The sequence below is a fragment of the Anser cygnoides genome, chromosome 13 (assembly GCF_040182565.1).
Source record: "Anser cygnoides isolate HZ-2024a breed goose chromosome 13, Taihu_goose_T2T_genome, whole genome shotgun sequence".
Taxonomy (NCBI): Eukaryota; Metazoa; Chordata; class Aves; order Anseriformes; family Anatidae; genus Anser; species Anser cygnoides.
The window spans coordinates 11,515,453-11,541,913 of NC_089885.1; the positions used below are offsets into that span (position 1 = coordinate 11,515,453).

General features: G+C 55.7%; 1 protein-coding gene across 7 annotated transcripts in view; it reads left to right on the forward strand.

Moving 5' to 3' along the window:
• The window catches only part of FRMPD3 (FERM and PDZ domain containing 3), a 46,107-nt gene extending 24,832 nt beyond the window's left edge, over positions 1–21,275 (forward strand). For 4 of the 7 annotated variants that reach the window (XM_067004940.1, XM_067004937.1, XM_067004936.1 and 1 more), the window contains 9 exons: positions 212–343; positions 445–564; positions 662–798; positions 1,380–1,503; positions 1,602–1,691; positions 3,271–3,450; positions 10,909–11,053; positions 14,724–15,539; positions 16,315–21,274. In XM_067004940.1, coding sequence (XP_066861041.1) covers positions 212–343; positions 445–564; positions 662–798; positions 1,380–1,503; positions 1,602–1,691; positions 3,271–3,450; positions 10,909–11,053; positions 14,724–15,539; positions 16,315–19,169 — 4,599 coding nt within the window. In that variant the 3' untranslated portion in view covers positions 19,170–21,274. Of the gene's footprint in view, positions 1–211; positions 344–444; positions 565–661; positions 799–1,379; positions 1,504–1,601; positions 1,692–3,270; positions 3,451–10,908; positions 11,054–14,723; positions 15,540–16,314 lie in introns of all 7 variants that reach the window. The other 3 variants (XM_067004938.1, XM_067004939.1, XR_010834729.1) reach the window with 2 other exon arrangements.
• Positions 21,276–26,461: the final 5,186 nt, after the last annotated feature.

A 26,461-nucleotide genomic window follows, 5' to 3' on the forward strand; every position in this document is an offset into this window, starting at 1 on the left:
CTGCCATGACATAACAGCGAGCCCCTTGGCATCCCTGGGTGACGTGTGCTGCAGCCAGCACCTCCTGGGTGCCAACTCTGGGGCCGCATCCTGCACCGGCCTGGCCCTGGGTGCTGGGACGAGGCAGCTCTCGGTCGGGTGCCGGCCCCCCCCCGCCCCAGAAAGGAGGCAGCCGCTGCCCCGCACCCAAGCCCGTCTGTGGCGTTTGCAGGACGTGATGGTGACGTTGCAGGACCGCCTGTCCCTGCGGCACATCGAGCACTTCGCCCTGGTCCTGGAGTACTCGAGCCCGGAGCAGAGCCACCGCTTCCTGCTGCTCCAGGACAAGCAGCCGCTGGCCCACGTAAGCCCCCGCGTGCCGGCGCGCGGGCAGGCTCCTGCCCCAAACTCAGGAGCGCGGGGCTCGTGCCGTGGGCTCACCAACCCCATCTGCTCCGGCCCCAGGTCGTGCAGCGGACGCACTACCACGGCATGAGGTGCCTCTTCCGCGTCAGCTTCTTCCCCAAAGACCCCGTGGAGCTGCTGCGCCGCGACCCCGCGGCCTTCGAGTACCTCTACATCCAGGTAGGGACGGGACGTCCTCCCAGCGCCCGCTCCATCCCCGTGAGGAGGGTGCCGGCTGCCCCCGGGTCCCTGAGGACACCTCTCCTCTACCCCGCAGAGCCGCAACGACGTGATCAGAGAGCGCTTCGGCGTGGACCCCAAGCCGGAGATGCTGCTGGGGCTGGCTGCCCTCCACATCTACATCACCGTGGCGGCCACGCGGCCCAGCCAGAAGGTGTCCCTCAAGAACGTGGAGTGAGTCCCGATCCCTGGCCCCGCCAGGCCCACTCACAGCAGCCTCCCTGGGGCTGGGGAGGTGTGTGCTGGGAGCCCAGGAGCATCCGCAGGGGAAGCCGGGCTGATTTCCCACCTGGCGTCCCGGGCGAGGAGAAGCTCTGTGGCTGTGTGACACCAGCACACCGCCGAGCCCTGTGGCCGTGGCTCAGCCCTGCTGCGGCTCCTCCGGGGCCTTAAATCCATACGAAGCGCAGGGTGGCCTTGCCCAGGGTGTGCAGGGAGGGAGATGGCATACAGGGGGGGAACCTCAAAAAAGAGCTTTGGGGATTTGCCCAGCAAAACCTCACATGGCGGCGAGGCCTTCTCACCGCTGTGCACCCCATCCCCATGGGGACCCACGCCAGGGCTCTCACTGCTGCGGCGGCGACACCGAGCTGCAGTTCTGGCTCCCTCTCACGGCAAGAGGATGCTCTCCGGCGGCAGCCCTGCCTGCTGGCCCTCTCTGCCCTCCTGTCCCCATGCTGGTCCCCCAGGCAGGGCTCCCCAGCGGCGGTGCCCAGCACTCGGGGTGCCCCAGTTGAGGCTGCTCCCTCCCGCAGGAAGGAGTGGGGCCTGGAGCCCTTCCTGCCCCCCTCGCTGCTGCAGCTCGTCAAGGAGAAGAGCCTCCGCAAATCCCTCTCGCAGCAGCTCAAAGCCCACCAGAACCAGCCCGGCGGCACCAAGGTGAGCCCACCAGCCCGCCCTGCCGCACCTCGGTGCTGGTGGGATGACATCGCGGATGTCACGCTGGTGGTGATGGCCCGTGCCATGTCTTTGGTCAGGTCTCCGCTGCCCAGGCCAAGCTGCAGTACCTGAGGATCCTGAACGAGCTGCCCACCTTCGCCGGGGTCCTCTTCAGCACCGTGGGCCTGGTACGGTAGCTCGGGAGGGGAGGTGTTTGGCTCCGGTCCTGAGCGTGTGGCCGGGGGGAGAGCTGGGGGAGATGCGTCCGTGGCTCCTGCAGGGGTGTCCGCTCTGTGTGCACTTCCCCGATCTGTTCTGTCCTCCCGGGCCCTGTCTGGAATGCGAGCCCCTCCAGAAAAGCCTTCAGACCTGCCGACAGCAGGTTGGATCTGCAGGGCCAGGGCTCTGCTCCTTTCTTGGCGGCCTTTTGGGCGACGAGGTGATCTGCTCGGTGAAGCTGCGGTAGTGCCAGGCATGTGCTCACATCCCCCAGGCTCCCCATCCACACCATCCAGCTGGGACACTCTTCACAGCGCTCTGCTCTCCTCCTCCAGCTCCGGGGAGGCTGGCCGCGTGCTGCCGTCCCTCTCAGAGGAGGGTGACCCTTGGCAAAGGCCACCCGTCCCCTGCTTGTCCGTGCAGGGAGTAGCTCAGCTGGCCTTGCCATCTCCGTGAGTGCTGGCCCAGCCCCACCGCCGCTTGGTGGCTCTCGAAGCTGCCGCCTCACTCCTCCCTCATCTCCATCAGAGGCATCTCCACCCCTCACCCAAGCCACCTCACTTTCTCCATGGCAGGAGGAAAGCCACCAAGCCAAACAGGAGAACGGAGGACCTGCTAAGGCTCCCCGCTGCCTGCCTCACCTCTCCATCTCCATCCCTCTCGCTCCACCTCCCATCCAGGGGACTCCATGTAAGTGTCACCTCCGCCACCATCACCTCTCACCCCCACCCAAGGGCTCAGCAGCTTCTTGGCTTCTCCGGCTTCACCCCCTGGGTTTGATTTCTTGCAGCCCGTGATGGATTTTGTTCTCACCGTGTCTGGGAGCTCCTAAGAAATAAGTGGGTGCAGAACCACACTATATCTCATAGGTGCTGGGCGGTTGGAGCTGTGCCTCCAACCCTGCTTGGCTCTGTAGCATTGGGAAAATCATCCCTGGTGGGGGTGCCTGGCTTTTTGTTTCATCTCTGAGACCACAGCTGTGCCTCTGAGCCAGCTGAGCAAGCCGAGCTAGGAGCTGAACCACGTATTCAACCATACGAGCCACAGACTCAAGCAGTAAAAAATATTTCCTGATTCTTTCCTGCGCTGGCCTGCCCAGGTCTGGCTTGGAGCATCCGTGCTGGGCAGACCAGGACAAGGAAGATACCAATTTCAGTCAAGGCTTCAGTCTTTCTTCTCATTTAAAATGCATTCACTCCCTCGCTCCCTCCTCTGCTTCCCTCCCTCAGCGGCGATGTCAGATCAGGCAGATTTGTAACACGCTCCCACTTCGCTGTAGTGACACCAGCAGGCCTGAATATTTCATGTGGACGGTCAGTTCGGGGCTGGAGATTTAAATAGCCTTGGCACCCCGTGCACGCTGCTGCCGGCTCTGCAGAGAGGCTCAGGGAGGGGGCCTGGCACCAGCTTCACCCGCTGCTCCCCGCCAGCCACCTCCGCCCCCGGCCGTAGCAGGAGCCGGCCGAGCTCCTGACATCGCTCCCTCGCCCGTGGATGCGTTTATTGACGTCTGTCCGTCTGTCTGTCTCCCTTTCTCCGTGCGCCCAGGACGAGAAGCAGCCGGCCACCACGCTGCTGGTGGGCCCCCGGCACGGCATCAGCCACGTCATCGACCTCAAGACCAACCTGACCACCGTGCTGTCCGAGTTCAGCAAGGTCAGCAAGATCCAGCTGTTCAGGGAGAACCAGGGGGTGGCCCGGGTGGAGACGAGCATCCTGGATGCCAAGGTAGGCACCGGGCGCCCCAGGGGACGGCCTCGGGTCCGGGGGCTGCTGGGGCGAGAGGAGCGGTCCGTGGCTGTGGCCGGGGTGGGTGCAGGCACTGCAGGGCACCGCCGAGGTTTTGGGCAGTAGCACGAGGTGGAGCTCGCCGAGCCACGCGGGGTTGTTGGGACTGGAAATGCTGGGACCAGGCTGTCAGGCTCGGTGTGAGAAGAGATCCACGGCCACCCCTGGGTATGGGTGTCCCCGGCTCCAGTAAGCCCCTCGGTGGTGTAAATGCCCTCCTGGGGTCTGTGCGTAACCACCCTGCCCTCCCGTGCCCTCCGTGCGTGGTGCAGCGGTGGCCCCTCCGGTCACATCCCTGCCACCCCTCCCCACCCCTCCCAGCCTCTTTTCTCTCTCCCCATTCCCAAACTCTTCAGAAGGATTGCCAGCAATACGCTGGGAGCTTTACTGACTTCTGTGGTGCCTGGTCCACTAAACCCTTCAGTGAAGCTGAGCTCCTTCTCGGGCTGCCTCTGCGTTTCCACATCTCCTGTGGGGTCTCTCAGCCTCTCTGCAGCCCTTGCCTTGTGGTCCCTATTTCAGCTGCAGCCTCGCAGATGTAGCGACGGGGGATTTGTTTAGGATTCTCCTGCTGCCTCCTCTCCTGGCAGACTTTAGCACTGGGCCGGGAGGTCCTCGCCTGCTGGAGGAGCAGCCTTTTTCCACATCCCCTCCATCCACCTCCCGGTCGCTTGAGAAAAGGCAGTACTCCCGTGCACCTTCCCGTGGGCACGCACGCACAGTGGCTTTATCTCCCTGAGAAACTGCAGACGGCTGCCTCCAGCCGCTGAAATCCCCCTGTGCCTCTGGAGAGGGGAGAACATCCCGTGGGTGAGGCTCAGCAGCACCCCGCCGGGGCACGGGCTGCTGCAGTCTGTCTTCATTTAACTGCTATCCGAAGGGCTGGGCTTTAAAGGCAGGATGTCTGCTCCAAAACGAGGCGTATGCTCATCCTACACAGGACAGCGATGGATGAGGCTGGCTAAGAAAAGCTGGCAACGAGATCATTACCTTGAAGCGCTAATCTGCTTCCTGCAATTACTGCATGGTACGGAACGTGTCGCTGGCTAAGACACGGGGTTGCAAATAAATCCGTTCCCTCCGTGATTCGCAGCCTGATAGAGATAGCCGTGTCCTACCCCTCTGGGGACCTCTGGTCAAATCCACACGACGTCCCCGAGCCTGTCGGGGCAGGGAGAGGCTGTGAGGGTCCCCGGGATGGGGCTGTACCGGGGGTGCCAGCCTGGGAGCACCTCCCAAGGCTGGGACAGAGGCGAGCCAGCCCAAACCTGTGCCGTGTCTGCCGCAGCTGCTTGCTGGGTTACTGTGGAAACGGCAGATGTTGAGCGATGGGTATGGGGTCGGTGCGGAAGGGCTGGGCTGGGTTTCCGTGCGCCAGGTTTAGTGCTGATCCTAAGGGTTAAAAAAGGGATCGGGACGAGGAGCAGCCCTCGGCCACCCAAACACCCTCGCCTGCCTCTGCAGCCCAGACCCGCCTGCCAGGAGTGCGCTGGGGAAGATTTCCAGGTAAGAAGCGAGCCTGAGCAGATCACAAACCATTTGTGTTTAGTTCAGGAGGAAAAGAAGTGGTGGTTGTCTTATAAATTATTCACCGGCCAGTAATAGCTTTGTTTTGGAGCTTTTCCATCCCGGGCTTCAGTCGGTGTTTCAGACAGCCTGTTCTGGGTACAAAACCCAGGCAGAGCCTCTGCTTTGCTCTCTCGCTGCCACTGCGACAGTGGCAGAGGGACTGGGGGGGGACCAGGTGCTGGCAGGAGGCTGGCGCAGGGACCAAAAGCCTCGAGGTCTCTGCTGCTGGGTCCAGGAAGGGTTTTTGTTCTGACTTGCTGGGCTTGAGCCTTGGTTCTGGAGCTCGTAGGCTCCCCACGCTCCTCCCAGCTCCTGTGTTGGGACATGGTGGCAGCTGGGGACATCAGAGCCGCCCCCCGTATCCAGCCCAGCGCTTCCTACCAGCTGCGTCCCTGCCCACGTGGCTCTGGCGGTTCCCGCAGATGCAGAGGTTATGTTCTCGCTAAAAACCCTTTTCAAGTGAAGCATCTTTCCTTCCTGCTCTACGCAGCTCCACGCTGCTAAGCTTTTCATTACGACAGAATTAATATTGGCAAGAAGCTTCTGAAACCCCTGAAAAGGGGCTGGAAGAGGAGCTCGGGGGCAGCCGAACCTCCCAGCCGAGCCCGGAGGAGCGCCCGCAGCGGGAAGCGTCCCCGTGCCTGCAGGGAGCAGCCGTCCTGGGCTGCGCAGCGGCTGGCTGCCGGCCCACGCCATTTAATCACGGGCACGAGGGTAATTGGCTCCGTGTGTCCCAGCAGGACCTGCCGCCAGCCGGCAGTTTAGCCGAGATCAAGGCTCGGCACAGGAAAACAAAGGGAAAATTAATTCAGAAAGGTCCCCGGCTGCTGCCGCGCCTGGAATCTGGCTATCGATTTCAGCATCCCGGGGGCCCCGGGCATGCCTCCAGGCAGTGACAGAGATAAAAGCGCCGCGCGTGTCCGGCTGCGGCCCGCTCGCCTTGCCGGGGAGCCAGGCAGCTCCTGCCCGGCCCCCTCTCTCCCCAGAAATAGGAGGTGCTGGGGAACACACGGTGCGTGCCAGGGCAGGTGGTGAACGGGCATTTGCTGGTGTGCGTGGATGAGACGAAAGCCACGGGGAGTCCCACCCCGCTGGGCAGCCGAGGCCAGCACCGCTCCTGCTCGTGCAAGCAGCGACTGGAGCCGTCAGATCTCTTCCACGCAAAGAGCGCGGCTCGAGACTGATGCCAGAAGCTGCTTCCTGAAGCCGAATTAATCTTACTAGTTTTCTTTGCACTGAGCCATTCTGAAACACCGTGAGAGCGAGATTTCCTTTGTCTCGGTGCCGTTCCCGCGCGCGGAGCCTTTGGGCCGTGACTGAATGCAGGGCACGCAGCGGCGCCAGCCCCAGGCACCCGGAGAGGGGCTGGGAGCCGGCCAGCAGCACGAGGTGCAGGCAGCATGCGGAGGGGATGACTTACCCAGCCTGCGCAGCCAAATTTAATTCGTTTATTAAGAAAAAAAGAACAACCAAACAGACCTCAGGCATCTGGTGCCGTGGGGACGAGCACGGCACGAGGTGCTGCGAGCTCACGCACCCCGAGGGCTGGTGTCAGCAAACGGGAGGTGCAGAGGGTGCCAAAAGCAGCCCCCCGTTTTGCCAGAGCATGCAGGGAGCAGGGACAGCATCCCGCAGAAGGGGCGGCTGCTGAAATCCCGACGAACGAGAGCACCGCTGCGAAAGCTGCAGATGTGCTGCAAACCAAGCCAGGAGCTGTATTGATCAACAAATGAGAAATAATGGTCCTAATCACAACAAGCCCGGTATCGATAGAGCCGAGTTAATAACGCTTAGAGGGAGGGAAGGAAAGGTCGGGTGCACGTGAAAAATTGACTGCTGTCTTGTTAGGCCCCGGTGCCTATATTATTAAATATAAACTTGGCAGAACACCTCAGGTAAGCCAGGGAACATAAATTATGTAAATTCATGTCCCAACTTTCTCCTGCGCTGCATTAAGGGAAGCAGTGTAAGACCCAAAGTGCATGATGAAGAGAGGAGATTAAAAGGAAATACACATAAGCTTAAGGGTTAGAGCTTGCACAGATCAGGTCATAAATTAATTTAAATATCAGGACTGCTAACATCCTCTAACATAACCCTGGCCATAAAATTTCATCCAGATGTTCTTCTACGAAACCTTCACCTTTGCCTGAACAGGAGAATACCCTTCAGAAGGACATCGAGGGTTGATTTAAAGGCAGTACATAATAGAAAAAGCATTCTGTCCTTAATGAGCTAATGCAAAACTCATCTCTCCTATCCAGTATAAATGTATTTTATTTTACTTTCCGGCGAGATTGGTTGCTAAGCAGGAAGCTTCAAGTGAAAAAACGCCCTTTGCTCATTAGGACTAGAAAATCCAGAAAACCAGTATGAGTGAAAGATCAAAACATGAATGGTTTCAGGCTGGTGTTGCGGATTTAGAGGCAGAAAGAGCTTTCTCTTTAATATTTGCTTCTTTTCACGTTGGCCTGTTGTAGGTCTGAGAAGGGCCCTTACCTGTGCATCCCGCTGTGCGTCTGCTGTTCGGTGTTTTTTAAAAGTTATCCCAGTGAGTTTGTTTCTGTGTAAAGCTAGCTTTCATCCTCAAGGCGCCACTGCCCCGACAAAAATCCCCGGCCCCCACAGGAGCAGACGCCGGGGGCTGCCGCAGCACAGACCTGCCTGCGGGAAGGAGCAGGAGGAGGGCCGCAGGTGTGTAGGCGAAATGTTCCAAAACTTTGTTGTCGTGCACGAATACCTGTGGTTGTTGTTTTTTTTTTCTCTTTTTAACACTTAATTCGTGGCAAGGCACATTGCTTTGTCAACAGTGGGGCTGCTGAAGCCTGGTTCCCGTGGCTTCATTCAGCATCCCGACGGCGCTCCCCTTTCCTCTCATTTTCTCCTGGATTTCAGCCCTGCCTGCACGAGGCGCTGGTTCCTGCCTGTCCTCGGCTCCCTCCCCTCTTCCCCACAGTGGTCCCAGCCCCTGAGCAGCAGCCGGGACAGACGCACTGCATTTTGCGTTTAGAAAACCTGTGAAAAGCCATGTGCGTTCAGCTTGCTGCCTTGCTGTCGGACCTCCTGGAGCTCAGGCAGGGAGATAAAACATCGCCACCAGGGATGTTGTGTGAGCCCCAGCCCCGGGGAGCTGCCCACCAGCGTCCCCTCTCCCTCGCAGGAGGTTTTCAAGGAAAAGGTCAGTCCCATTTGCCACGGGACACTGGCATCCCAATGAAGCCCAAAGCACAGAGTACAGTCCCACATCGTTATTTCCTAGAGCAGCTCCCTGCAAAGCTGCCCCGAATTTACGATGTAAAAGCCTCAGCAACGTTAGCTGGAAATTTTTCAGGCAACTGTTCGGAGTGTAAATGTTTGCTTAGCTCGCTTGTGCCTGGCTGTCTCTGTAAGATCTCATTTTCCTTGCCTGCTTGGAACAGGGTGACCACGATTGCTGGAGCCTTAAAATAACGTCTCTGTTAGCTGCCGCTCATCACACCTCCTCGCTGTAGCCTGATTTCCAAAGGAAACAGGGCTTCTGCCATCGCCTCGCCTCTTCGCCTCTCCGCCCCACGAGGCGTTCCCAGACCTGCTGGCCACTTTCAGTGCGCTTTGTCGCCGGGGCAGAAGTCCCAAAGGCAGCGGAGGGGCGAGGGCAGAAGGCTTCACGCTGGCGCTGCCCAGCCGATGAGCGGCTTCCCTAATAACAGCGTTTTAATGCCTGACAATTCCCGAGGAACTCTCACACCACTCGCTTGGCAGGGAGCGAGAGTAATCTTATCAGGGCCCCCTCGCTAAGCTGCAATGTTAATCAGCACTGAGATTTATCCCTTTCAGAGCAGCGTGCTACAATTAACTCCGGCATGCAAGGCGCTGATTGCTGGGGCCAGCCTGGAGGCTGGGCTTGCTCGGAGACCTGGCAGGGACCTCGCAGCGTTTTGGCGTGCTTTGTGTTTTATTCGTGGGCAAGAAGTGCCGGTCGGGGCTGTTCTGCCTGGGTCCGGTCTCCCTGCGGGCAGGCGGGCTGATCGCTGGGCTGCTGGTGGCCAGCAGGGCCCGACAGCCCATTGCTGGGTGAGCTGGAGCATCCTGAAACTCAAGGATCGTTTAATTACGCAGCAGTGGATAATCACCAGGCATTGCCGCTCTCACCTTGGTGTTTGCTTCATTTCTTGTTGCTCGCACTCAAACCCTCACTGCTGCATAACAGAGGGGGAAAAATGTGCAAATGTCTCTTTATTCAACAGATGGCTTGGAAAAAAAAAAAAACAAAAAAAACAAGAAGGCTTAGCCCTTGTTTTAAGGATGCTTCATATGGCAGAACTGGAACACATGGTTACCTTTAATCACTTATGTCAAGCCTGAGGCTGGGCTAGGAGCTGGCACCCCCCTCCCCACCGCTGGATGCCTGCCTCCTGCGAGCTGCGTGGAGAGCCTCCTCCGTCCCTCCTCTCCTTCTTGACGCTTTCCCTCTGCTCCGTGTCACCTCGAGTCTGTTTGCCGTGATGCAGAAAGCCTCTCAGCAGAGCTCGTTTGTGTGTCAGGTTATTTCTTGTCCTTGTGCCACGCCGCAGCCGGGGAGGGAACGTCTTTGCGCCTGCCCAAGGAGGAAGCAGCCCCCGGCAGGGGCTGGGGTAGCTCGGGGCTGGTGGCCTCGCACCCAGGTTTATTGTGTTGTGTCGGACAGAGCGTGACATGCTGCAAGGGTCTGCCTGTGCCAGGATGGGGCAGAGTTTGCTCAGTGACTTAGGAAAACAAGCGCTGAGCAGAGCACAGAGCCAACCAGCGGGTGCCGGGAACCTCCCGCAGTTAGAAAACGAGCAAATGAAAATGGCTTTAATGCTTCTCACGCTGCGTGGGCTGAAGTGGTTTTAAAATGGGCTTGGTTGGCCCTGGATGTGGTAAATGAGTTGTGAGCCCTGGAGGGGCCATTGCAGGAGCAGCAGGGCCCTGCCCGTGCCACCAGCGGGCACGGCGGCACTGGGAAGGGGGTGAGTGCGCTGCCTGGAGGTGGCTGCCTCTTCCCCCGGGGCCGGGCGCTCCTGGAGAACACCCACAGGGATGCAGGAGCCAGAGTTTGTGCTGCTGGGCTCGTCCTTCCCGCGAGGAGCCCGAGGTGGGAAGCCGACAGCTTCTTTGGGAGAAGCCGGGCACAGGGCAGTCCCGGTGCCTGAGCTGGACTGTGCGGTGCGGTTGTATGCGGTGCTCACATCGTGTCTGGTTTTTTTCCTCTCTTTAAAGCAAAGACCTTTTTTAGCGTGCGAATAAATGCTCTCCTAAAACAGAAGACGCCATCTGCTCCTAGGCACAAATTGAATTTTCCAAAGGGTTAGGTTTAAATAAGATCCATGGGCTCAGAGCGGTGGCTGAGGGAGCCCGTAATGGGTTTTTGCCCCTTCTGCAGCTCACTGTAAGCAGATGCCTCGGTGTATGGGAGGGCGACGTGGTGCCTGCAATGACACAGGGGCTCTGGCAGCTGGAGACTACGCAGACTCCCCGAGCTCCCCAGGGCCTGGTGTTTAATCCTGGTGCTTGTAGGTAGGCTTTGAACACTGGGATGCACACAAATCATCTGGACCCTGCGGGGAGCGCACGGCGGCTTTCCCCTCTTTCATCTTCCTTAGAGGAGTCGGCAAGCGGGGAGCCGCAGCTGCAGCGAGGCACTCTGTCAGGCCCTAAGATTTGTTGGGTAATCTGCGGCAAGGACGTGCACGTGGCTGTTTCTTCCCGTGTGGGAGCTAAAGCTGCCAGCCAGCTCACCAGTTACCCCAGCGCGCGCCCTTGGGAGCACCGGTCCCGCACCGGGCGAGCTGCGTGGCCCTCACGCGCTGTGCCTCTCTTGCCTTCCAGCCGCTGGTGTTGCTGATGGAGTGGCCCGAAGCCACCAACTTCGCCTGCCTGATCGCAGGCTACTGCCGTCTCCTGGTGGACTCCAAGAAGATGATATTCTCCAGGCCCCCCAGCCAGCCACCGCCGCCTCAGATTATCAAGGCAGGTACGGTTCAGCCTCTGCTTTCCGTGCGAGCCCCTTCCCAGCCACCTCCCTCCGCCGGGGGCCCTGCTGTGGTAGGAAGGAGGTGGTTCCTCTGGGATCTCCCTCTGTCCCGGTCCCCCCGCAGCACCAGCAGCCCCCTCTGAACGGCAGAACAAGGCCTCGCTTTGCAGAAGCTCCCACTTAAACAAGCGTGAGCTTGCAGACGCAGCCCTTGGCTGTACAATGGCCGTTTCTGCCAGCTCCGAAAGTGTGGCTACTCTGCTGATTTCCTACACTGGGGGGAAGTTTGGGTGTGTGGGCTTTCCAGGCGCCCAGCCTGCTGCAGGAAGCAGAGCGCTGCTCCGGGCACAGCAGCTAAAGACAGGTTGTGTCCCACCAGGCACTGATGCTCTGTTCCTCGAGGACAGATTTCAGCTGTCAGTCACCTTCAAAATGATCAGTTATCATCGAGAGGGATTTCAGAGAGGAGCCAAACCTGAGTTACGTGCCATTACTCCATGCAGGCTGTGCATATTGAGTACGTTTGGTACAGGGAAATATAAAGTACAGGCTCAGTGGCTGGAGTTGCTTCCCACTGCAGTGTGTGGAGAGGCTGGAGATGCCCTCCCTGCTTAGCCAAGGGCTGTGAGGGGCCTTCAGTTTAGCAGGTGGGGTGCTAAAACTGTCCCCTGGAGATGGGTGTAGTCAGAGGAAGTGCCAAGAGCTAGCAGGGCCCCTGGGGAAAGGACCTGGTGCCTCTGAGGTGTGAGGAGGGCACCCGGACACGGAGCTGGCACCAGCGGGAGGACGCGCTCGGGAGGAACCGGGAAGGCACCTCCAGCACGCTCAGCGCACCCAGGGAAAGACCTGGCAGGTGATGTTGGTGTGAGTATATGAGCATGGTTTCCTTTGCGTCTTCGCCTGTGCATCTTACTAACAGCTGCCACCGTGCTCTCTGCTCTGGGTGTCCTGCATAAACCCAGCCCCGTTTGGTACGAGCGAAGGGTGCTTCCAAACTAAGTGGTGTCATCAGAGCGCTCCCTCCCTTCACACCACAAGGCATGGCCTGAACCGCAGCGTGTCGTAGGTCTTGCCTTTTTCTTGACAGTCACAAGAAACCAGTGTCGCTCTGCGTGGGGGCTGGAATGAGCGCGAAGGGGAGTGACGGTGTGGTAGCACAGCGATGGAGCAATGGATCCGTGCTCTTCATGCTGAAGAGCTGGGCCCTCTCTGGGTGGCCTGGGCTGTCCTGGGGGGCACAGTAAAAACCTCTCTGGGCAGCAGAGTGAAGCGGACCCAGTACACTCAGCCCAGCTGCTCAGGCATTGTTCAGGAGGGGTGAATTTAATTTGTGTTGAGAAAACAAAGTTTGCCAATAGTTGTGGCCTTGCCACGGCTGCAGGCTGAGCTGTCAGGAGCTGAGCAGATCACCAGGAGCTGGGGCTGCCGGTCGTTAGCACATCTCTGCAGGAACGATAAGAAAGCCCCACTGGGATGAATCAAGTTCCCCCAGCCTTTGACTTCCCTGGCTGCAGGCAGGCCGTGCCAGAATCTTAAACATGACATCAAGCCCTGGCCTGCTTTTTGTCTAGAAGCGGAGTACATCCATCTGCCTGGAGGCCCATTAAACCCTCCTGCTGAACTGCAGTCCTGTTTAGAAATGCACGCTCCCTCCAGATGCTGTCAGTTAAATCCCTCAAATCCCTCTCTCGGCGTTTCCCTGCGGAGCCGCACGCCAGACCCCTGCCATAGCTGCACGGACGACTTGCCTTCCTTGCCCCTTCCTCCCCCCGCACCCCCAGAGCATCATTAGCGGAGCAGCGCCCAGGCCGCTATCTCAGCTCTTTGCCAGGACTTTCTCTTCCAGAGGAAGCAGCTGGATTACAGATTTTATGGTTTTGGCCTCATTCAGAAGCGGGCCCTGATTCGACGTGGGCAGCCAACAAAAGCCCCGGCTCAGCCTTGGCAGAGGCTGGTGTACATGAGCTCTGGCCAGCTGCAGGTCTGCACGGATGATCCTTTCTCCTTTGCCTTGGTCCTTGCAGCCCGTTGCCGAAGGTGTCTTCCCAGCGTTCAGTCACCCTGCTGGTGTTCCTGAGCACCAGTACGTCCATAAATGAGAGAGAGATTGTTTAGATTAGGTTTTTAGCATTGCAGGTGATGAACAGTATAATACAAACGTGTGTTTTGGGAGACAAATTGTCCAATTTGTTGAGCTAATGAATTTAATTAGGATTTATTTGATTTAATTTACACTTTGTAAGATGGAGCCTGCATCCCCCTGGCACCCGTTCTCGGCACAGCTGCACGATTCAGCCTGTAATGCAGACAGACGCCCCTCTGGAGGGCTGGACCGCTGGCCAGAAGCTCAAGCAATATTTCAGCTGCTCGCCTTGCTCAGGGAGGGCCGAGAGGAGGCTATCACAGGGAAATGCTTAATAAGGAGCAGAGCATTACTGCACCGTGTTTAGCAGCCTTCTGTGGGCTCGCTGAAGAAACGGCTAAGTAAAACGGCTTGGTATGGCCAACGTTATGCACAAATGGTGACAGTAATTCCTTCTTGCCATATAACTGCCATTAAATGGCAAGCTGAGGCTGAAAGTCCCCATATATGCATGCAGACGTGCTGTTCCCACTACCCTCTGAGTCTCACCAGTAGCTTGCGAAGCAGCATCTGCATGCCCAGGTTTTGGGACTGGCTGTGCCGGGCAGCCCTTCTCCTGCCTCCCAGCAAGGGATCTTGCTCCCTCTCTCTGTTGCTGCTGTGCAGCACAGAAACAAGATGTTTGCTTAGGTAGCCAACCTGGATGGAGTCCAGCTGGGAGCAGAAAGCAAGCTGATGCAGTTAGGAAACAGACCTGTCAGGAAAGGTTAAAGGAATTTGCTGCGTCTGGTCTAAAACCGAGGCGGGTAGGGAGATGGAGGGGGAGGAACAGCATGATCTTGCTGGTGTCTAAAGGCTGCTTATAAAAGGGCAGCGATCGGTTGTGCTGCAGGTCCAGGATGTTAATGATCTAATTCCTAGCCAAAAAAAGAAGATGGGGAAAAAAATAAAAAGTCAGAGTCAATACTTATAAATGTCACAATATTTAACTTTATAAAATTTATATGATTGAACTCTGTAACACGTAATCATTTTGGAGACAAGGGAGGCAGTGTGCTCAGTCAGCGCGCTGCGGGGCTTTTGCTGGCTGCAGCTCAGCTGCTCCTACATCCCAGTGAGCCACCCCGCAGGCTCTTCTGGCCTCAGCCATCGCCGTGCCCCAGCCACGCGTAAGGGCCTCACTAAACCGCTTCCAATAGCCCTTTGTTAATGGGAATCCACTTTGTATTGATTTAGGAGAAGAGGCACGTTAGCTCCTTCGACCCGTGCGGGCTCTCCTCGAGCTGCGGAGCAAGGAGCTCGCGGCACGAGCTGAGCCGGGTGCGAGCTGCGTTCAGCGCCCAGGCTAGGGGCAGCCCCAGGAGACTTGTGCGTGGTGTCCCTCAGGGCATGACCCTTTCCTCCACGCGCTCAGCGGGGAGGCCGAGGCAGGTGCCGGGTGTGCAGAGCCTCCGTCAGCCCCGTGTTTGTGCAGGACTGAGGGCAGAGAGCACGTGGACGTTCCTCCAGGGCGGGCAGCGGCTTTCCCATCCTCTTTTCCCCTCTCCCCGGTGCTGCTCGTGACGCTGCGTTGTGGTTTCGGTTTAGATTACATCAACGCACACAACCTCCACCGGCCCGCGGGGCACACGGGAAAGAAGGAGAGCGGGTTCGTGGGCGGCCCTGCCGCCAGCCCCGGCGAGGCCCGGGCTCGAACGGCCAGGGCCTCGGACTCGGAGCTCGTCAGCTTTTGCTACCTGCACATGCGAGAGCAGAGAAAGGAGAGAGAGAGCAGGACGGATATCAACGAAAACCTGATCTTTTTCGAGGAAACTCGTCCCAGGACCAAATCCGACCCCACCTCCAAGAGCTCCGGCCAAGGCTACGACGGGGCTGCCAACGAGCACGACCCGGACGGCCTCGACCGAGAGCGGCACGCCAGCCGGGCCCGGGCCCACACCATCGACACCCACCCGCGGGGCGACGCCGCCCACTTCTACTGCGAGTCCTGCAAGGCCAAAATCAAGAGCCGGCTGGCCCTGCGCAAGGCGGGCAAGCCCGGCGGCGCCCGCGACAACATGGTGGACCTGATGTCTCTTCCCCCTCCCGGCAGCGATGAGGAAGAGGACGAGACGACGGCCCTGCTCCCCGCCATCGCCGCCCCCCCGCCCGGCTTCCGCGACAACAGCTCGGACGAGGACGACCCCAAGCGCCGGGCGGCCGCCCAGGGCCAGGAGCAGGGCCGGCACCTCTGCGGCATCCTCTACGACGAGATCCCCGTCACGCTGATAGACAGCGTGCAAACGCGGACGGTCCGGGACCATGCCCAAGAGCTGGACGATGCCCTGGTGTCCACCCTGCAGGCGCTGGAAGCCCTGGCTGCTTCAGAGGATTGTCCGCATCCCCCGCCGCAACAGACAGCAGGTATTGGAGCGGCCGTGCCTTTCTTTTTCCCCACAGCCTTTCTTCCCTATGGTGCCTCCTTCCCTTTATTCTCCTCCTGCCATCCTATAAGCGATTGCGGAGCTGCTTGCAGTGAAAGCCAAGTTGTGGCAGCAGGCTCTAGGAGAGCCCGCTCAGAAGACCTCTCAGAGCCTGAGGTGGGACTGCTCCTCTCCGTGACGGTAGGTGAAGAAGTCCCGTGGTTGTCCCACACCTCCACGTGCCACGTTGAGGTGCTGACAAACCCATGCCACGAGCATCAGTTCCTGCCTGCTGCAGCCCTCCCCTGTCGGCACATTCAGCCTTTGCGGGTCCCCCCAGGCCCTGCGGTGTGAGCCCCACACGGGGCAGGCCTGCAGCCGGGTGGGTGTCTCTGGCTCCAGCCTGCTGGAGGACAGCCCTGAGGCCCCTCTCCCCTCCCTCGGTCGCCCTGCTCCCTGGGGCAGAGCAGCTCTTGCCAGATTTCCCTTCTTGCTCCTGAGAACTCCCTGCAGCCCTGCTCTCGCTGACACTGGAACCCTTCCCAGGACCTCTTCCTGGGCCAAGAGCTGAACTGAGCTAGCAAGCCAGCTCAGTGCTGACAACTGATCTCTTAAATGTGTTAACTCTTTGCTGGGAGAAGAGTCACTAAATTCTCTCCAATGGGATGCTGTGTCCTGCCTTCTCAGGACCCTTCTGCTGCACTGGGTTCGTCTCTCCTCCCCATAGTGGTGTGGCACGAGCATTACTGTGGGGTTTTCTTTGTGTTCCTCCTTAGGTCTTATTGTCCTGGCCGCCATCACGCCTGAGTCATCCTTGGATTCTGGCCACGAGACCAACTCCTCAGAGCTAACTGATGTCTCGGAGATGGTCTCTGCTATGAAGCAGCATCAGAACGCGGCCTACTTCCTCGCTCAGCACATCAACAAAGAAAACCTCCTGGCCAGGAAGGACTTGCCTTTCCGAATCCAGAGCTGCGCTGCCCAGGCTGTTCTCACCACGCCATACGCCCTCAACCGCCAGGAGCCAAACTCTTCATTGAAGCCAGCTTTCTCTCACCAAAGCCCCAACCTTACCGACTGCAAGAGCAAACAGGAGCAGCAGAATGCTGAGCGGAGCTACAGCTCGGCTGTCCAGCCAGTGCTGACCCCCCAGCTGAGTGAGCAGAACAGGGGGGCTCCAGCACCAGGCTCCGAATGCAAAGGTGCAGGCCACACAAAAGCTGCCTTTGAGGTATCTCTGCATGCCTCAGCAGCCCCGGGCAGGGAGCAGGCACAGGATCTACAAGAGAAGATGACCAAAGAGGTCAAGCCAAGCCCCAAGCTCCTCGCAGATCAAAAGAGTGGCGTGACTACGGCCATCATTTCAGCTGCTCTGCAGCAAGTGGCAAGTGCACAAGGCTCAGCTCCCCAGGCAGCAGCGGCCTCTAAAGAAGACAAGAACACGAATGGGACCAGCAGCTGTGCATCAGCCAGCAACAAGCCCTTGAAACTTAAAGGAAGTCAACAAACTTCAGAGCCATTATGCAACTGCCAGCAGCAGCAGCAGCTCTCTCAGCAGCAGCATAGTGAAGTTTCTTCAAGTCCTAAAGAAGTTCACAGCAGTAAGGCTGAAGCTTTCCACCTCACCTCAGCAGGTGAGGAACTGATGCCCAGTAAGACTTTTGCCTCTAAAAGCTACCAGCAAAAAGTGAGTCGAGATGCCCCAGGAAAAGCTGTGTGTGGAGAAACAGGTCAGAAGGCAGGTGGGGAAACCATGAACCTCATTTTTCAGAAACACACAGCTCCTTCAAACCAAGCAGAGAAAACGCAACAGGAAAGTTCAGCCAAAAGCTTAAAAGTTGAGAGTAGCAACCTGCACTCTCCGTCCCCTGTTAGCACTTTCAGGAGCGCCAGTGAGGATTCCAAGGGGCCGATCCAGCTAGTGCCCAGGTCCGAGAGCCTGCAGATCAGCACCGTGCCTTCCAAGAAAGTAGAAAAGGTCCTGGAGGTGACCCAACCAGATATGGATGTCCCAGCTAAACCCAAAGCTCCAAAAGCTCCCTTCAGGTTTAGGAAGCTGTTCTCTGCAACATTTCCTACCCGGCTGAAGAAGGAGACGGACGAGCGGCAAGCCCAGCTGCAGAAAGTGAAGCAGTACGAGCTAGAATTCCTGGAAGAGCTGCTCAAGCCAAAGAGCAAAAGTGACCTCCCACCACAGGAGTATCTACACCCGCCTGCTCCCGGACGCTGCAGCTGCCAGCTAAGGAGCAGTCCTGTCCAAAAAGTCCCAGGGATGTCCAGGGAGCAGAGGCGCAGCTGTGACTGCAAGCGGATCTGTAGGGGGGTGAGGCCACCGATGGTGGTGCCAGAACTGGAGAGGCAAGGGAGGGATAAAGTTGCCGATGACCAGAAGCAGGCAGAAGCAATTAGGTTGACAAGCATGAGCAGCCCTTCCAAAGGCAAGCGGATACGATCTACGAGTTTAGAGTCCAGGGACTACCGGTCAGATCCAGAAAACAGCATGTCATGTTTGACAACGTGCGCTTCCCGAGGGGAATGCATGGGTGCTCCACACTATAAGAAGCTCTTGCGCCGCTACAGTGTTAGTGAATTGGATAAGACTGATAGGACATCCCTGTCCTCTGACATCTACCAAAACATCTACCCAACCAAGCAGAAAGGCCCTCAGAAAGAGCCTGAGCCCAGCATCCTTTGTCCCGTTCTGAAGAGCAAAATCCAGGAAGCCTCAGGAGCAGCTGATCCATCCTATGTCCAAATAGCACAGGAGAAAAAGAACCAGAAAGGTTCAGCGGTGTTCTCTGTCCAGGAGGAGTTGTACCCAAGTCCCGCAGAGCTGCGGGATGAAGACATGGAGGACGAGAAGTGCTGCTCCATCCGGTACTGCTTCTACTACAGGAAATGTGATGTCGCAGATGATGGGAGCGAGAAAGATGAGCTGTCCTACTCCATCCCCATGCAGATACTGCCGGGAATGAAGCTGGACAATCAGATGGTCCCGGTCATGAGCAGGACCCTTCAGGTCCTCGATGCAACAGCCTGCAGCAGTCCCAACGACGGTCAAACCCAGGAAATAGATTTAAGGACCTCCACTTTTGAGGGGAGCCTGGCAAAGATCAACACCCTTCGAGGCCACGCCTACAGCTTGCCCAACGGCTTTCTGCAAGTGCAGCTGGATACCAACGAGCTCCTGACTATCCTGCGGCAGTGCGTGGTGAGCCCTGATGTCCAGGACTGCAAGCCGTACATCTCCCAGCTGGCTGAGTACAAGCAAGAGCTCGCCCTCAAGTTCAAGGAGTTCCGGGCGTCCTGCCGCCGGGTGGCAGCCGTCGACAAGAGCCCTACCCACATGCTCTCCGCCATCACGAGCAGCTTCCAGGTGCTAAGCAGCCTCATCGAGACGTTTGTGAGGCTGGTGTACGTCGTGCGCTCCGAGTCCCAGCGGCAAGAGCTGCTGAGCAAGGTGGAGGAGGTGGTGAGAAACTACACTTTCCTCCTGAGGGCTGCCGAGGAGTCCACGGCCAGGACGCTGAGCCACCAGCAGACAGTGGAGCAGCTCGCCCGCCAGTCAGCCACGGTGGCCACCGTTATGAGCACGCTCACGCGCTCCCTAAAGACGCTGATCAATAAGTAAACCAGCCCCGAAAGCCAACAAGCCAGCGTGTGCCGGGCTGTGTCGGTGGTTCTCGTGTCGCCTAAGTCCGGTGAGGATGCGTGTCTGCAGGGAAAGCCCCCGTCCGGCGGGGTTTGCGGCGGAAAAGACATCGTTTTATTTCTCTGCAGAAGGGATGGTTGTGCTGGTGGTGTTCTGAAAGGTAAAGTCGTGCCCTGATGCAAGCTGCACAGCCAGCTTGTCCGGGGTCTCAAGCAGCTGCTCTGCTTGCTCTCCCATGCTGGCTTGTCAGTGACTGGCTTGGCAGTGACGGAGGCATCGTCACCCCGTCTCCACGCTAGTCTGGTTCCGTGTGGCTCTGGGCCTCCCTTCTGCAAAGACCTGACCCTGTCTCCCTTTGCCACGGTGCGTGCTGGCCAGCGAGTTAGCAGGAACTGAGGGGAGATCTCCCGGCTTCGCTTGGGCAGGGGTCCAGCTGGAGCCAAACCAGCGTCTTGCCACGTAAACAGATCTTCTGCCTCCAGGGTCTTCCTGGCCCACAAATGCAATGTCATTAGCAGCAGAAGGCATCTCTGGGATGCAAGTCCCTGCTGCTGTGCTAGGGCTTGGGGAGCCCCGGCACGGGGAGGATGCAATGATCCTGGGACAGGGCTCGGTCCCCCTCACGGGCTCTACTCTCACAGCTTATGCACCAATGCCCCTGTCCTGAGCACAGGCACTGCCTGCGCAGAAGGCAATAGCTTCACGTGTGGGAGCAGGGAGCCACTCGCCATCCCCTGCCGGATGGCCACGTCCACGTTAGAAAGCCTGCAGAGACCCGGATTGACCTGTGACCATTGCAAGCCAGAAGCTGGGCTGGCAGCTAAGAGGAGGCCTCTTCCACGCCATTCTCCAGAGGTCAGGTCCATGCCTCAGAGGCTCAGCCCAAACCCTCTCCTGCTTCCGTTCACAGTGCCCGTAAGAGAGGAGCCTCAGATCAGGTTGGTCTGAACCGGGGCTTCCTCCTGAGCCAGGCAGTGCTACTGCCGTCTGCCAAAGGAGCTGCCCTCCTTGCCAGGGGGCCGGGATCCTTTTTCTGTCTCCACTGGACTGACTGACTGCCATGAGGAGCATTATTTAGTATGTGATAGTTATTTGTTTGGAGTTGGGTTACTTTTCGGTTTGTTCGTTTTTGGTTTGTTTTTTTTTTTGGTTGGTTTGGTTTGGTTTGGTTGGTTTTGGTTTGTTTTTGTCCTTCCAGGTGAATGGTAAAATGATTGCTAATTGTTTTCCTCCACACCCCAAGGTTCCCGCCCTCCTTCCAGTCTAGCTCCTAGACATAATCAGACCGCCTTAACTGGTGCTTCAGCGCACTCGCCCTCCCTCCAAAACGCAGCGAGGAGGAGAAAACGCAAGGTTCCGCGTCGCATCGCCCTTACAGTGCCACCCACTGCACTTCACGCACACGAGGGGGGGGAACAGGGCTGCGGGGCTCCCCGCGCCTCCCCCCCGCACCATCTCCAGCTGGAAGGGGAGATCACGGCGCTCGCCCCGCGGCGCGGCCGTCGGGAGGGAGAAGGGTTGGCAGACTCCGCGAGCTTGCCCCATCGCCGCCTGAGCACGTGGGGCTGATCAGGGATCTCCGTGTGATCAATCACTTCCCATCTCTATTATTTTATTTTTTTTTTATAAATACGCACATTTGAAATCTCTTGTTCTTCCATAAGAGTTATGGAAATGCACAATGTGCTTTTAACACGCGCATCCTCTACTGAGTGCAATAACGTCCCCTGGCCCGCGGCTGTCCCGGACTTTGGCTGTTGCTGTCAGCAAGGCAGAGAGGATCCTGCTGTGTGGACAGAGCACCCTCCTGCCTCCTGCTTTCGAGAACCATGTAGCAAATATTCGGTGGAAGAGCCAATTCGGATTTCAGCCCGTGGTGGGCAAAGCCTGTTATAATGCTGAAGGCCAACTGGGAGCTGTGTTTTTCTTTTCGTCGTGAATTATCTATTATGAAACTCTGGGTTTCCTCAAGCTCCCTGTTATGCCTATATCATTTCTCCATAAATCTCTCAGTCTAATACAGAGGAAAATTTTTTTATTGTCTGTATATAGTATATATAAAAATATATAAATTATATATATACACAAATTTATGTCTTGTTTTACAAACAAGAAAGATTAAATATATTAATCTTAATATCCAAACTAGCACTTTGTGTCTTTTTTTTTAAGAACTTGGTGGAAATGTGGCTGTTCCTAGCCGTACCGAGCACTGTTCACAAGCAAAAACCCCTATTTTTGTTGCTATAGAAATGCACGTATCTCCATACGGGAAGGGCACAGCTTAAGGACTCCGCGACGTCACTGCACAGCAGTGCACAGGCCACAGTCAGGGCACAGCAGTGAAGTACCAGACTCTGAAGGAAGCCACGAAGCAGCAGGTTTGAAACGAGCTGTTTAACTTGGCACGGTTTCGTGTTGTTAATGGGTGTTTTGGATTAATTCACCTTCAGGAGGGGCATGCATCCAGCAGCGCCGAGCCCTCATCACCGGCTCTGGGCGCTGCGGTCGTGCTGGAGGAAGCAGGGTCCTTCTGGTGCCCCCAGGACACCCTCCTGCCCCTAAAGGACATGTTTTCAGCCCAGTTTCTGCCTGTCTGGCATCTCCTGTTCTGCCTAGGAAGAGGTGGCAGCATGCTGCCCGGCACGGGTGGCCTCTCGCTTCTGCTGAGGGACTGCTCCCGTGTGTCTTTGCAGGGCAGAGCCCAGTGAAAGCCGAACGCCAGACCCAGGGGGAAGCCAGAGCGGTGCAAACAGTTTCCTAGCTACAGGTGATGTTTCCAATAGCCCGTTTCCTCTTGGGATGTGGTTCGCCTGGCACAATGAAATGCTCTCTATTTATCAGGGAGGAAGGCATTGATGTGTGTCCTCTATATACCCCAAAGCCTCCAGGAACTATAAAAGCCAAGTCTGATAAAGATCCAACATACAAAACATTAGGAACTGGGCCATTTTCTGTACGGGGGTTGAGTGTGTTGTCTAAAGCAAAGATAGCAGCAGTCTCGGCTCACGCACTTTCTCTGTGCCTCCAGGCTGGTTATTTTAATCCGCATCACACCATTTCCCATGCTGAAATAACTAATGATGCTTGACACTGACTGGGACAAAACACCTATTTATAAAGCTGGGTATGGATCAAAAAACTGGGGAAGCCAAGAGGTTTTTTAACAACACACAGAGCCCGAAAACGTTATTGACAGCAGGCACTTTAATCAACATTTTGGAGCTGCTGCTGAGTTCTCTTAGTACCATCTAGTGGGCAATCGGCATCCCAGTGGAAAGGAATTAGTTCTTCACAACACACTGTTATTATTTGTACAGCGGCGATGATAGGTGCTCCGGGGACAGTCAAACGTCCCCGTTTGAGGGGAGGAGCTGTACTCCTACAGAGCCCAGCAAGATGAATCCCTGCCTTTATTATTGTACCGAGCTCTTCAGTGTTGTCCCTATGGCCTCGCTGTGGTAGGCGCTTGTAAACACTCTTGAAGGCAATGATGCAGGTAAAATTTTCTAGTTAATGGTTTTGAATCACAGCTTTTTGAAAAATCTGTCTCAGTTACACAGCACAGAGAATTTTTTTTTCCCCAAATCTACTTCCCTTTTCACTCTCCAGCCAGTTTATCTGCCTGTTCTTACAGAGCATCGGCAATTCTCCAGATTGAAACCACTGCCCCCCGACAAAGTATATGGCGCTCAGCAGAGGACAGTATTGTTTGGCAGGGGTGCGTGCCCAAAGATAAATATGTTTTTCTCCACTGCCTCCCACCGGAGCAGCCTGCCTGAGCTCTGCTGTGAGCGCAGCAGGCTGTGCAGGCCTCAGGGCCGTGCCAGGGGGAGCTGCCTTCTCGCACGGCCTTCACCGGGACTTTTTCACCCTACGGTTACAGCGGGAGCAGTTTCCCAAAGAGCCTTTATGGATGGCTCCCCAGCTGCCATTAACGCTGATCAGCCACACTGTGCCTGTGTGACCATCAGTGTAATCACACTCGCGTAACCTCCCTCCCTCTCTTAATTGTCTCTAATTTATTCCCACTCCTGTTGAGTCCTGACCAGGAGAATGGATAAAAAAGGAACAAAAATTGGGCTACTGCTGTTCCCTCTCATGCTCACAAGAAAAACAAGAGACCTGGCTCTCAGGGGTCCTGTCTCAAGGCAAGAGATGAAACCAGACCTTCAGCAGCATGTCCAAAGTAACATTTGGATGGAATGGGTTGTGTCTCTGTGGACTTTGCTGGTCATTCTCAGCTGGAGGTGACAATCAGGTACCATGGCTTAGTGCACCCCACAGCCAAGCCCCGCATCCATCGGGATTTCTCTCCCTCTCCAAGGTCATGGCGCCACAACAGGGACTGCAGCAGGCCCAGGTACAACAGTGGGGTGAGCTGAATAGCTGAGCCCCACAGCTGCTGTCATCACCCCTAGACAAAGATAAATGATTAACGTCTAAGTTTTATCCTCATACTGCCTGCATTCCTGTGTAAGATATCCTAATAAATTCCCAGTTTAGGCAGCGGTGGAGATGGCTGGGACACCCATGGCTTTAACTGGACAATGGAAGAATCTGCTGGGAAAGACCGTAATTACTTATTTCTCTCCTCCTTATTCAGTATATATTAAAATGGTCTGTACACATCATAGGAAGCTGTTTTCCAAAGGTGTTTTTTGTCAGACTATGTAATTCCATACTGGGACATCAGACAAGGAGCAGCCAGGATGTGATGTCCCAGCCCAGCGGAGATGCTGCCCCTTGCTGCCACCTGCTCCCCACGATAAGAAGCAAACAGAGAGGGTGTTTTTCTGCAGCCGAACTATAAAGTCATTAAAAGGCAAACATGCTGTGTTAAAAGCAGCAGAAAAGCCAGTGCTGCCTCTCTGGATGCATGCCCTGAGGTTAGCCAGGGGACGGAGATTAAAGGGCTGTGGACGTGCATGGGACCAACGCACACAGCCCAGAACACTTCACAAGGCTCCACTGAATTCCACTTCGAAAAGCACCTTGGAAATATTCCTAAGTCTAAAGCGTTCAAGAAAAAGATTTTGGTGAAGAATATTCACCTCTTGCTGAAGCAATTGGACTCCATCCTCATATTTTCAACCAGGCAGGTAGTAATAGCACGTTAAAAATTAGAAATGTATGCAAAGGGAGCTGTCAGCTCTTTAAAGAACTTATAAATCGTAAGTCCATATTGCTTCTTACGGAGGCTTGAAAATACCATTTATTTTCCACAGTTCAGTCTTTATGCTGACAAATGGTGGATGTGCTCTGGTCGGGGTGTGTCCTGCGTAGCTGTGCTAGCACTGCTACTGCTGCCATTGAGCAGGGTACGGGTGAGCTTTATTCCTAAACACAACCCACCTGAAACCAACGGGATCCCGATGATTAAGTGATTTTACTCTTCAAGGGAATGAATAGGGTGTTTCAAAGAGAGTCAGTAAAGACCTGGAAGCAAGACATTTCTTATTCTATCCTAGGCGGTTCGATAGTAGCAGAGAGGGGATTTACCTGAAAATAATCCCTGTGAAAAAATGATAGAGGCAGAGAAGCAGCAGAAAAAGAGCAGCCAGTAGAAACGCTTCCCGAGCTGGTGGTTAGTTTTCCTACTGCCCACACAGAAAAGCCTCAGTTTTCTGAACTGTTAAGTGAGAATACAGGAAAGGGGAGTGAAATCCAGAACGTCATAAGACTGGAGATGGGCCCTAAGCCACAGAGGCAAACGCATTCGACATTGTGAATTCATGCATCCAAAGGGCAAAGAGTTGTGCTATTTATATCGAGTGCCATTCATTAACAGAATGGTCCACAAGCCATTGCAGTCACAAGGCAAACAGAAGGGGAAAAAAAAAAAAAGGAAAAAAACTCTCAGCAACACACTTTCTGCATGAAAATGGATCCTTGATTAAGTGACTGGTGGTAATTGAGTGGCAATTGTATGCAGGAATGTGCCAAGAGAAGGAAAAAGGCTACTTGTCTTGATTGACATCACCATGAAATGTGATACTATTAATGTGCTGCCTAAAACTTCCTGGAAAATGTATTCTCAGGCCATGAAACACAAAGGCATTTCTGAATAAATGAACTTCCACAGACTCAGGTAGATAAAAAGGGAGGTTTGCCATTCATGTGCTTTCAGGTTCTCTGTAGGTGGATACTAATTCACTTCATAATTTCCAAAACACGAGAGAACACAGCACCTCAGGCTCTAGGCTAGTTCTTTCCAGTAGCAAAATCAACTCACGCTTGTCTACAGTGTAAGCCAGAGGAACATTAAATACAATTCCTTAGACTGGAAGTAGATCATTCAGCTTATTACATTTGGCTTTCACAACGAAGCAAGCCAAATTGGATTATGCACTTTAATTCTGAATAAGGGTGTCCACACACAAGTTAAGATACTCCAGTCCACTTTCACATCCAGCCTTACTGAGTCTGTTGTAATTTTCCTAAGCACCCTTTGACAAACAACCAGGCTCTCAGGGCAATGGTTCTTAACCACAGTCCCGTCCAGCTGAAGCTAGCCCAGATAAACATCTCCCTCTTCAAAGCTGGTTCTCCTTGTCCCTGCTGCTTGGGTTAATGGGAATGCAAGCTGCCAACAGGCTATCGCGGAGCAACCTCATGAGCTGGCTTTTGGGGTTTGTTTAGCTAAGACTTATTGCATGCTGGTAAAAGCTTCTCCTCAGTAAAATCTCCGAGATTACCCTGTTATAAGAGCTTCACTAACGATAGTAATAAATCGTTAAGATAGATGGACTTTTGTCCCCGTAACCGCAGTGCTGTCTGATCCTCCAAAGACACTCTGGTAGCTGAAATACTGAAGGGTGGCAGGACTTTTCCTAGATTGTGCTCCTGGCCTTTTAACAATACTGCAAGCACTGCAAGGCAGCAAGGTGATGCAGCACTGGAGCACCCGCTAGGGCTGCCGATTCCCAGTGCCCAGACCATGAATAAGCTAGGAAGGGACACTGATGCTGGGACACAGAAAACAATACTTCTACATTCAAGAGCAAGGGAAAAAAAAATGGAATTTAAACCAAGATTCAGGCAAATGGCTCAGAAACAAATACTTCAGGGACTGGAAAGAAGTTATCCATCTTCCAAATTCTTCAAACTGCAAAACCAGCAGCAAGCCTTCTGTAGCCTGTGTTTTGTAGGGAGGAGAGGCCTTGAAGTTATTTTTAGAATATATAGCTTTATCACTGAAAAATTTGTACGGAACAACCATTACAAGCTTGCAATATCCCAAACTATCATTTGAAAAATAACGTTGCGAA